This window comes from Triturus cristatus, chromosome 10 (assembly GCF_964204655.1).
Source record: "Triturus cristatus chromosome 10, aTriCri1.1, whole genome shotgun sequence".
NCBI lineage: Eukaryota > Metazoa > Chordata > Amphibia > Caudata > Salamandridae > Triturus > Triturus cristatus.
Genome location: NC_140593.1, coordinates 1,241,320,306 through 1,241,332,833, shown reverse-complemented (window position 1 = coordinate 1,241,332,833; position 12,528 = coordinate 1,241,320,306). Strand labels below are relative to the sequence as shown.

At 52.6% G+C, this 12,528-nt stretch overlaps 1 protein-coding gene across 5 annotated transcripts in view; it reads left to right on the top strand.

Moving 5' to 3' along the window:
• Positions 1-12,528, top strand: part of CACNA1F (calcium voltage-gated channel subunit alpha1 F) — a 562,890-nt gene that overhangs the window by 170,960 nt on the left and 379,402 nt on the right. For all 5 annotated transcript variants that reach the window (XM_085629889.1, XM_085629888.1, XM_085629886.1 and 2 more), the window contains one exon: positions 10,838-10,922. In XM_085629889.1, coding sequence (XP_085486015.1) covers positions 10,838-10,922 — 85 coding nt within the window. The remainder of the gene's footprint in view (positions 1-10,837; positions 10,923-12,528) is intronic.

The window sequence follows — 12,528 nt, the reverse complement described above, 5'->3', positions numbered from 1 at the left end:
GCAACTCTCATCCTGGGCCAATAAAAATGCGGGACCAACCGCGCAAAGGTTTTGTCCTGACCCTGGTGTCCAGCTAAGGGTATTTCATGCGCCAATTCCAATAGGAAGGCCCGGTAGCATTGGGGGACCACTAAGGCCCTCGAGGATCCATGCACCGGAATCTTAGGCTCACTGTAAAGGAGGCCCTCCTCACAGTACACATGGTAACTGCCGGCCTCTTGATTGGTCGCTTGGGCTTCGGCCTGCCACCTCATGCCGTCAAGCGTGGGGCACTCCCTCTGCGCCCGACAGAATTCCTCCCGGGTAGGCCCTCCTTCCACATGCCACTCGGCAAGGGTCGGCAAGTCCCCCACAGGAACAACATCCACCTCCGCGGACTCCGGGGGTACCTCCGCGGGCTCCCCATCCATCACACAGGGCGTGTCCTCCACCACATTCTCTTCTTCCTGACCAGCATTGGGCTGGGCCTTTGTCTCAGGCTCCAACCCGTGTTGAGTCCCTTGCCGGGCAGCCATGGACCTCGTGACTACGCAAGTCCATCCTGGTAACCCCAGCATCTCAGTGTGGGCTCTAAACTCCACATCCTTCCAGGCGGTATGTTCTAGATTGTTTCCTAGTAAACACTCCACAGGCAAGGCAGGGCTCACAGCAACTCTCAACGGGCCTTTAACTCCTCCCCACTCAAAGGGAACTTGAGCCACAGGATAGTGACTCACACTGCCGTCAGCCAATACGGCCGGATGGAACACGTCAGGGATCACTTGCTCAGGGGACACCAGCCGCCTCACTACGGTGGTCATGCTGGCACCCGTGTCCCTCAGATCCTCCACCTCCTCCCCGTTAACCTTCACCCTCTGCTGGTACTTAGCAGTGTTAGAGGGTAGGGATGTCACTGGGACCATCTCTCTATCCCCGAGTGAAACCAGGGTCAGGCCTGTCCACTCCCCTTCCCTATCTAGGGGCAGCTCCATCCCAAGCGCTACACTAGCCACCCCGGGGCTCTTCCCTCCTGTGGGGGTTGGGGGTCTCTTGCGACACTTAGGATCGCCCTTGTAGTGTCCAACCTCCCCACATTCGTAGCAACGGACAGTTCTCTGCTGCTGACTCTTGTCAGGGTAAGTGGGCTTTGGGGAACTGGACTGAGGTGGGGTACCTACTCCTCTCCCAAACTGTCTAGTTTGTGGGCGTTGTGAGAACTCTGTCTTTTTATCTCCCCCCTCTTTCTTCTGGGGGAAACCCTGTCCGCCTTTCGGGCCATCTCCCCCGGGGCCCTTGCGAGACACCCGGGTGCTAACCCAAATATCCGCCTCCTCCGCAAGCTCACGGGGATCAGTCAGCTTGCGGGCCACCAGATGCTGGCGCAGCTCCGGAAAATATTGATCCAAGAGGTGCTCTCTCAAAAATAGATTGTACAGGCCCTCATAATCATGCACCTCGCTGCCACGCACCCAACCATCCAGAGTCTTACGGGCATAGTAAAAAAAATCTACCCAATTTTGTGTGGACAGCTTATGGCTGCCACGGAACTTCTGGCGATACCATTCTGGGTTGAGGCCAAACTTCTAAAGTAGCGCCTCCTTCATGGGGATATACCTGAATTGGTCCGCCTTCTCTAGGTACAGGAGGGTGTCCCTGACATTGGGAGGTATGTATTGGTACAGGCCACCTCCCCAGTATCTTTCATGCACCCCATGGGCTGTCAAGGCCACCTCATACGCCTCCAACCATTTGGCGATGTCATCCCCCATAGTGTAACTCGCGATCACATCTTTGGGTACATAAAACTTAGGCCCATGTAGAGCCTCTGGTACGCTGCCACCATCAGCATTCCTGCAGCTCCAACTCCTTAAGCTGAACCTCGTGCGCCAGCTTCTTCTCCTTGCGGTGGTTTCAGGCAGGGCGGGGGCTCGCTCTCCTTGGAGCCCCTCCCGCCAGCCGTGTGCGCTTCCCGGCGATGTCCGGGCTGAGAGGGGGCTTCGTAGCCGGGCCTGCGATGAGCAGGGCTTCGTGGGGCCTCCGGCAAGCCTGGGGGCGGCCGGGGAGCCCCACGCTGACAAGGGGCCGGTCCCAGGCCCTCCGAGGGCTCCTGGGGCCCGAGGACCGGTTGTAGTGATCTCCGTAGAGGCGCGCCCGCAGCCGCCAACAGCAGCGCGGCCTGCGGGGGCGCGGCCTTCTTCTGATTCCGGCGGCCCTCTCCTGACTGAGGGCCGCCACGGGGATTGTGCAGCGACGGGCTCACAGCGGAGCTATCACCCTGGACGTGCCGGCAAAGGCGGGACCCCGAACTCCTCAGCGGGCCCCAGGGACATCAGTGGTGTTCTGCCCATGCAGCGCCAGGCCGCGGCGGTGAGTTTGGGGGTTTCTTTAGCGCCCCAGCAGGGGTGGGGGGGAAGTCAAGGCCCAACCCGCAGTATGGGCGATATCGCCGGTACCCAGCGCTCCCCTAAGCCCAGCGGGGGAGCGCAGAGCCTCAGGGCAGGCAGGTTGTGGTGGGACAGGCCACACAACAGTGGCAGCTCCGTGCAGGGGTCCCAGGTGGAGTCAGGGAGCGCAGGGGTGGCACAGCGCTAATACCTGGTCGATCCCCCAGCAGTCCTGAGGAAAATTATAGGGTCAATTATAGGGTCTTCCTGGCACTTGCTGGTTCCTGCGTGTTAGAAATGGGATTTCTGGTTGGCTAGGGCTTGCGCCAAAGCCAGACAGAAACCACCACTCTAGTCAGGGCAAGGAAGTTACACGCCAAAGATAACCCCTGCTCACCCCCTTGGTAGCTTGGCACGAGCAGTCAGGCTTATCCCTGAGGCGATGTGTAAAGCGTTTGCGCGCGCACCCAGCAACAACACCCAAGGCCCACCACAAAGGAAACTCCACACAACGTATTCTATAAAAATAGCCTTTGTATTATACACAACACATTAGATAAAAACACACACTCTACAATGGGCCAACAGGCACGGGCAGAATTTACAAGGGATTATATATACAGGGGACAGGGCCACCTGGACCGCTGTCCGGAATTAGCACTCTTAGAACATAGGAATAATATTTTAGAACATAGCACATACAATCACTGTAGCACTAAAAATAGAACATCTAGCACACAACCAGTAACTACTGGCGCAATAATGACCTCAGCGTCATCACACTAGCATCAGGTAAGTACCACCTACGCAACCCTAACCACCTTTAGGAAAATATTGCGCAGGGAATCAGGACCTCACTAGCACCACCTGTGTTAGGGAGAAAACAACCACCTAAGTATCACAATACCTGTAGGGGTCTAAGCCCATAAACACATGATGCATAACATTCAGAGGTGTAAAGCGAAGCACATGACGCATAAACACATTCAGAGGTGCAGGAAAGGAACAATGGCGCAAAAACTCACATTAGCCACTATCTGTGGCAGTCCCTGGGCCAACTGGCCTGGTAGGGGCTAGGACGCCCTGCGTTAGTCAAGCTGCGCCAGCTGCGCAAGCTGAAACGAAAATGGTCCCCCACCTAAACGTGGCAGCTGCCCACTAAGTGCTGGGCAGCTGGAAAACGAACTTCAGGCACTCTGCGTGCCTCTGGAGCCCTCTCTGGGCTCTGTTCACTCAAAAATGTCCCCTAGAGCCCTCGTGGCTCGGAACAGTTGTGCTCCCCTTCGTTGGAGCGCTCCGGGCGCTCTGAACACTGGACAATGCCCTCTAGAGCCCTCGTGGCTCTGCACAACGTTGGAGCCTCACTGGGCTCAAGAAGCGATACTGCCCCACACGTGGGAGTCCCTCTGGACTCTGCGCCAATCGAGATGCCCCCCTAGAGCCTCACGGGGCTCGAGAAATGCTGTGGCAACCGTTGGAGCCTCCCGGGGCTCGATCACTGCCCCCGCACCCCCAGCACATGCGCGGAGTCCCCCAGCCCTTCTTAAACACTCACCGGGCTGCTCTGGGGACTCCCGCGTCGCCTCCGTTCTCTCTGCTCTGGGGCCGGGAAGTCACGTCCTCTTCTCCGTGGGGAAGCACGGGGTAGGCTCCCGTCCGCTTCCCTCGATCTCTACGCGGCTCCCTCCTCCTTCGTCCTCAGGATCCCAGGAGCGCGGGGTAGGCTCCCGTCTGCTTCCTGGTTGGGCCACGCCCCCGTCCTAGTCAGCGCTGCCTGACTTCCGGGGCTTCCCCGGCCGCGGCGGTGATCCTTGGCTCGTAAGAGGGGTAGGCTCCCTCGATAACCACTACCAATAAGCGGGGTAGGCACCCGCCAACGAAAGGACCAGATAAGCGGGGTGGGCACCCGCCAACGAACACACAATGCGGGGTGGGCTCCCGCTCGATCCGATGCCCCAGGGGGGAATCCCTACGCCGGGGATTCCCTCGGTTGTGACGGGGCGACACCGGAGCGCGCTGGCAGCGCTCGGGCCTCAAAATGAAGCGCTCCTAGCGCTATGCAGTAAATCACAGCGCTCCCAGGCGCTACAAGCAAAAGGGTCCAGCAATAAAGCGCTCCTGGCGCTAAACGGCAAATAAAAAGCGCTTCCAGGCGCTTGAGGGACACAATAAAGCGCTCCCAGCGCTTTGGGGCAAATTACCACAAAGTCCAGCAAAGTTCTTCCCTGCATGCAGCAGGGCAGGGGTGGGGGGCAAGGCTGGACCCAGAGCCAGCTCACTGGGCCTCCAGGCAGGGAGGTAATCCAAGTGGCGGTCCTCTGGTCCAGCAGCAGCAGCAGCAGCCCCCCTCAGGTAAGATCCTGGCAGAGAACAGTTTCTGTGGGGACACAGCCCCATTTTTATACAGGCAAACCCTTTGTTCTGGGTTCAGGGTGAGGGGGAAAACCAGTCGCAGCTGGTTGGGGAGCACCCTTGATGTGCTCAGCCCCTCACTCTATTCACTGGCAGGGCTAGGGTCGTCAGTCGCACCACAGGGGGCGGGGCCAGCATTGTGTGTGGAAAACCCTGTCCTATTCAGGACCCAGGTGTACTCCTCCCACCCATCTAGCTGCTGATCTCCCCATTCACCACTGGGTGACTCATCCTGACACTGGGGAATCCCTAGCCCGTCACATGACATGACCAGCCAATCACGCGACAGACACACTGCACACAGAAGTGCCCACTTCTAGAAGTGGCACTTCCACACTAGGTACATGCACGCCGCACACATCATCGCGCAGAATTCACTCCCACGAGTCCGCACATACCAAACTCGGGCCTGCACACCCCACGCATCAGGAACTACTAGGGACACATACACTCCCCATGCATTCCTATGGGAGGGCAGGCCTATCTCACCACATGCACTCAGAGCACGCACGCACTTTACCCTGGGACACAGGGAAAGTGCGCAGAGACCAAACAATTACCACACCAAGTCACCAATAAAAAGCCAAAAAGTCCAGGGGTGAACCTGCCAGAAGGGCAAGTCCAACACTGCGCCCTTAGTAGTTGGTTTCTTGAGGGAGGGGGGGGGTTGAGTTGGTGGCTGAGGGCAGGTTAGTCAGTCACTGACGGTCGTCCCTGGGTTCCCCTCCCGCCGGGCCAGTTCAGTGGGCTTGTCCAGTGTTCCTCACACAGCTTGGAAGGCAGCACCTAAGCCCTGTCACTCCCAGTGGTATAGGTCCCTGACTAGACCCTACCACCTAAGTCTCCTGCGTAGGTTACCCCAGGTCAGCGTCGCCCCAACTGACTAAAAACTTTCCCTCCTTCCCTTATGTATGCCCAGGTCAGGTGACCACTCTCTAAGGCGGCAAAAACAGACCTCGCCCTTGTTCTAGAAGGTTCCAGGAGCTTCCCTACTCTAACTATGGGAGAAAAAGGCGGCTGGTGTGGCAACAATGTTTAGGGTCCCAGCCAGCTCCTGGCGACTAGGGTGCTACTAAAAAGACCACTCCGCAGTAGCAGGGGCCTGTGGCAGCCATGTTGGGAGAAGAGAGCACCTGCACCTTAGCATTGATTAGCAATGGGAAGGCGCTCGGAGACCTAAGGCCAACGAAAAAGAGGGTGGAAAAAATGAGGCAAAAACACAGGGAAAGACCACCCTAGGGCTGACAGGTCTAACACCACCCTTCTAGAGTATTCCCAGCCCTGCTTAGAGTGCCCCTACTCTGCTCAGAGTATACCACCCTCCTGGAGTATTCCTAATCCTGCTTAAAAGGACCCATATCTTTATTACAGTATTCCCCCTCCTAGAGTATTCCCAACCCTACTTAGAGGACCCACCCCCTTCTTGGAATACCCCAGTCCTTTTCTGAGTATCTCATCCCACATTGGAGTATCCCAACCCTGCTAATATTACTCCAACCCTACTTTAAGTACTCCTAGCCTGCTTAGAATGTACCATCCCACCTACAGAATTCCCACACTACTTGAAGAACGCCTCCCCTGCTTTGAGTAACCAACCAGTTGTGTTTCTTGTAGTATTTCCCCTTGGTTCATTCATCCAGGAGACACTCTGGCCTCTTTCCCCTTATTGTTTATTTGTTGACGAAGAGATCAGTTCTGTTTTATTCCTTTTGTACATCTTCTGTCCTTCTTGATATTGATTACTTGTTGTTAAAGTGTTCCCCATTCGTTTATTCTCTCCCTGAAGACCCTCTGCATCTTTCCTCTTATTGGTTAGAGATGTTGAAGTGGTTCTCATTGGTTCATTCTCTCCCGGAAGACCTCCAGCATCTTTCCTCTTATTGGTTAGTGATGTTGAAGTGGTTCCCGGTGGTTCATTCTGTCTGTTTATTTCCTGTACTGCTCCTATTTTTTTTTACTTTTTCACCGAATCCCATTAGTTTGTTCCATGTGATGACCCCCCCACTTCTCTCTAGTTATGAAGTCACTCAAATCATGGTTTTTTCTCTCTGAATAGCCCCCGGCGTCTATCCCGGTATTATTCGATTCCCATTGGTTCCTTCAGTGGGGAGAATCCACCAGCCTCTCTCCTGGTATGAAGTGATTCTCAATGGTTTATCCCCTGTGGAAATCCTTGGCCCTCTCTCAGGGTTAAGAGTTAATTTCCATTAAAGCACTTGCTCTAAATAGCCCCGGCCTCTATTCTTTTATGAAGTGAATCCCATAGATTCATTCTATAGGGAGAGTCTGACCTCTATCCTCTTATGAGGAGATTCAGATTTCCTGTAGAGATCCCCAGCCTCTGTCCTGTTATGAAGAAGATCCCATTGGTTTCTTCTCTGTGGAGATTCCCAGCCTCTGTCCTGTAGTGAAGTGTTTCCCATTGGTTCATTCCAGATTGAGATCCCCAGCCTCGATCCTGTTGTGAAGTGATTCCCATTGGTTCATTCTCTATTGAGATCCCGAGCCTCTATCCTGTTGTGAAGTGATTCCCATTGGTTCATTCTCTATTGAGATCCCGAGCCTCTATCCTGTTGTGAAGTGATTCCCATTGGTTCATTCTCTATTGAGATCCCGAGCCTCTATCCTGTTGTGAAGTGATTCCCATTGGTTCATTTTCTGTAGAGATCCCGGGCCTCTATCCTGTTATGAGGTGATTTTCATTGATTCATTTCCTGTGGAGATCCCCAGCCTTGATCCTATTATAAAGCGATTCCCATTGGTTCATTCCCTGTAGAGAATAGAGATCCCCAGCATCTATCCTGTTATGAAGTGATTCTCATTGGTTCATTCCTGTAGAGATCCCCTACCTCTATCCTGTTATGAAGCGATTCCCATAGGTTCATTCCCTGTAGTGATCCCCAGTCTCTATTCTGTTATAAAGTAATTCACATTAGTCTGTTCCCTCTGACTAGCCACTGGTGTCTATTCTGGTATCAAAAGATTCTCTTTCCCTCATTCTCTGTGTAGATCCCTTGCCCTTCTTCTCTTATGAAGTGATTTTCATTGGTCTTTCCCTGTGGCGATCCCCAGAATCTGTCCTGTTGTGAAGGGATTCCCATTGGTTCATTCACTGTAGAGGTCCCAGTCTCTATCCTGTTATGAAGTGATTCCAATTGGTTCACTGACAGTAGAGATCCCCTGCCTCTGTCCTGTTGTGAAGTGATTACCATTGGTTCATTCTATGTAGAGATCCCCAGCTTGTGTCCTGTTGTGAAGTGATTCCCATTGGTTCATTTCCTGTAGAGATCCCCAGCCTGTGTCCTGTTGTGAAGTGATTCCCATTGGTTCATTTCCTATGAAGATCTCCAGCCTTTATCCTGTTGTGAAGTGATTCCCATTGGTTCATTCCCCGTAGTGATCCCCAGGCTCTATCCTGTTTTGAAGTGGATCCCTTTAATTCCTTCTCTGTGGAGATTCCCAGCTTCTATTCTGTTATGAAGTGGATCCCATTGGTTCTTTCTCCGTGGAGATCCACAGCCCGTATCTTTTTATGAAGTGATTCCCATTGGGTCATTTCCTGTAGAGATCTCCAGCCTCTTTTCTGTTATGAAGTGGATCCCATTGGTTCATTCCCTGTAGAGCTCACCAGCCTCTGTCCTGTTGTGAAGTGATTCCCATAAGTTAATTTCCGGTAGAGATCCCCAGCCTCTATCCTGTTATGAATTGATTCCCATTGGTTCATTCCCTGTAGAGATCCCCAGCCTCTATACTGTTGTGAAGCGATTTGCATTGGTTCTTTTCCTGTAGAGATCCCCAGCCTCAATCCTGTTATGAATTGATTCCCATTGGTTCATTTCCTGTAGAGATCCCCAGCCTCTATACTGTTGTGAAGCGATTTGCATTGGTTCTTTTCCTGTAGAGATCCCCAGCCTCAATCCTGTTGTGAAGCGATTTGCATTTGTTCTTTTCCTGTAGAGATCCCCAGCCTCCAGCCTGATTCGGCGCTCGTGTCCTGTTATGAAGTGATTCCCTTTGGTTCATCCTCTGTACAGATTCCCAGCCTCTGTCCTGTTGTGAAGTGGATCCCATTGGTTCCTTCTCCGTGGAGATCCCCAGCCCCTATCCTTTTATGAAGGGACTCCCATTGGTTAATTCCCTATGGAGATCCCCAGCCTCTGTATTGTTGTGAAGTGATTCCCATTGGTTCATTCCTTATGGAGATCCCCAGCCTCTGTTCTGTTATGAAGTAGATCCCATTGGTTCATTCCCTGTAGAGATCCACAGCCTCGATCCTGTTATGAAGTGATTCCTATTGGTTCATTTCCTGTAGCGATCCCCAGCTTCTATCCTGTTATGAAGTGATCCCCATTGGTTCATTTCCTGTACAGATTCCCAGCCTCTATCCTGTTATGAAGTGATCTCCATTGTTTCATTCCCTATGGATATCCCAAGCCTCTATCCTGTTGTGAAGTGATTCCCATTGGTTCTTTTCCTGTAGAGATCCCCAACCTCTGTCCTGTTATGAGGTGATTTCCTTTGATTCATTTCTTGTAGAGACCCCAGCCTGTATCCTGTTATGAAGTGATTCCCATTGGTTCATTTCCTGTAGAGATCCCCAGCCTCAATCCTGTTGTGAAGCGATTTGCATTTGTTCTTTTCCTGTAGAGATCCCCAGCCTCCAGCCTGTTGTGAAGCGATTCTCATTGGTTCATTCCGTGTAGTGATCCGGCGCTCGTGTCCTGTTATGAAGTGATTCCCTTTGGTTCATTCTCTGTAGAGATTCCCAGCCTCTATCCTGTTTTGAAGTGGATCCCATTGGTTCATCCCCTATAGAGATCCCTAGCCTCGATCCTGTTGTGAAGTGATTCCCATTGGTTCATTCCCTGTAGAGATCCCCAGCCTCTATCCTGTTATGAAGCGATTCCCATAGGTTAATTCCCTGTAGTGATCCCCAGTCTCTATTCTGTAATAAAGTAATTCACATTAGTCTGTTCCCTCTGAATAGCCACTGGTGTCTATTCTGGTATCAAATGATTCTATTTGCCTCATTCTCTGTGTAGATCCCTTGGCCTTCTTCTCTTATGAAGTGATTTTGATTGGTCATTCCCTGTGGCGATCCCCAGTCTCTGTCCTTTTATGAAGTGACTCCCATTGGTTCATTCCCTATGGAGATCCTCAGCCTCTATATTGTTGTGAAGTGATTCTCATTGGTTCATTCCCTATGGAGATCCCCAGCCTCTATCCTGTTATGAAGTGATTCTCATTGGTTCATCCTCTGTACAGATCCCCAGTCTCTGTCCTTTTGTGAAGTGACTCCCATTGGTTCATTCCCTATGGAGATCCTCAGCCTCTATATTGTTATGAAGTGATTCTCATTGGTTCATTCTTGTAGAGATCCCCAGCCTCTATCCTGTTATGAAGTGATTCTCATTGGTTCATTTCCTGTAGAGATCCCCAGCCTCTTTCCTGTTATGAAGTGATTCTCATTGGTTCATCCTCTGTACAGATCCTCAGTCTCTGTCCTTTTGTGAAGTGACTCCCATTGGTTCATTCCCTATGGAGATCCTCAGCCTCTATATTGTTGTGAAGTGATTCCCATTGGTTAATTTCCTGTAGAGATCCCCAGCCTCTATCCTGTTATGAAGTGATTCCCATTGGTTCATCCCCTATAGAGATCCCCAGCCTCGATCCTGTTGTGAAGTGATTCCCATTGGTTAATTTCCTGTAGAGATCCCCAGCCTCTATCCTGTTATGAAGTGATTCGCATTGGTTCATTTCCTGTAGAGATCCCCAGCCTCGATCCTGGTGTGACGTCTTTCCATTGTAATATTGCCCCTCAAGCTCCTCAGCTGTCTGCCCACTCTTGTAGGCGTTCTCACTGATTGAAGCCACAGCTCATAGAAGCTACATCTTCTCTGGGTTTCCGGCCCTCCCATCTGCACATATGCTGATCCATTCCGAGCCAGTTTCGCTAGAAGGATCCAGGGAAGATGCAGGAATTAACTCTTTCCTCCAACAGGGATTATTAGAGTTTTGTAACTTCTCTCTTTTTGCATCCTGTGTCCTCTTCTTCCTCGTAGACAGCCTTCCTGCGAGCGAAACAACGTCTGTCAACACGGAGAACATTGGTGAAGAGGAGCACTCAAACTGCTGTGGCCTGTGCCTGTGAGTATGATGCCACGAGGGAACTTAAACATATGGCAATACTAAGGACAAAGTCTTAGGAGAGCGTCCTCCAGCAGGGAAAAAACGAACCCTTCCGGCACTCTGAAGATGAGTTCAAAAGCTGTAAATCTTTCAACAAAAAGTAGTTCCAATGCGTTTTGTTTTGATCATTTATTTTTCATTCTTTTACTTCAGTTTTCTTTATTTTCATCTCTTTTATTATTCGTAATGTTACTTTCACATTATCTTCTCTTATAGCCATTGTGCTTCGCATTATTCACAGGGACCCTCATCTGGTTTGCGTATGGTGCTGTAAGAGGGACCACGACTCCAAGACCTGCGAGGACTACGCGCCGTGAGTCCCAAGGCACTCAGGGAACTGCTTCTTAAGCCCCAGGACTGTACCCGGCGGCTGGACTAAAGACTGGGGTGGCCTCTCCCACACCCGGTCCTCCTCCTTGGGGCTCTGTACCCTCCCACCTGGAGTGGTACCCCCTTCCAGAATGCCAGGGCACCTGGGGCACGTGTCCTGCGCAATTCGCCCACCAGTTCAGGGGTTCTATCCTGCAACTGGGCGTCCAGGTCAGGGGGGGACACCCTGAACCTGGCCCTCCAACCTAGGGTCTAAACCCTTCAGTTGAGCCGGGGTCAGAGGCGCGGACTCCCTCCCTCTGCCCCCCCTTCCAGAGTACTGCCCACTCCCAACTGGCGTGGTACCCCTAGAAGCAACATGGGTCAGGACACTGATTACAGTTGTCCCACCCTCCTGGTCAGATAACACCTGACCCTGGCTTCCCAACCCTGGGACCAACCCATGCGGTTGAACGCTCGCCTGGCGCACCAGGACTTCCCGGGGAGCACGCATGCCCCCCCCCGAGGGTGACACATAACTCATGTGTCGTGTGACAGTCTGCCTGGCGCTGATCTCCCGACCCCTATCCATCTGACAGTGCCTGAAGATCCCCCAGGACAGAAGTGGTGTCACCATGGTCATTCACTGGTGACGCAGCCCTTCTGGCTGGCCCCTGACCCACTGGTTTTTCCACTGGGGACTCTTTCCCCCTCTCACCCCTCAATCTGGACCTCTGCACCCTCCCAACTGGAGCGGTTCTGCCAGACACCAGAACTGAGGGAGGCTTGCCCACAGACACTCCCCGTTCACCAGACACTAGGGGATCCCACACAACGGGCAGCCCCTCAGGACAGACTAGGCTCCCCACCTGGTGTTCCCTTAAAGAACAATCCAGGCTCTGAGACTGAGGTTGGGCACTATCGGGACATAACCCATTCTCACTCCTTCCCCTTAAAGACAGGACGTGAGGCCCTACACCCCTCTCACTACTACTACAGGACCTAGCTGGGCTACTCTGAGCCACTTCCACCACACTGGATTTGAAGATTCCTGAACCACTCCTCTTGGGATCACTCCCCAATGCCTTTCCAGACCCTCTGGACTCCACCAAAAGGTCTGTCTCCAATGTGAGCTCCCTGCGGTCAGAGAACTCACCCAAACACAGGTGTTGGCCTAGCTCTGGAAAACAGGGACTTACAATATGCTCTCCCACAATTGGATCACACAGCCCCCTAGCAGGGCTAACCAAACTAT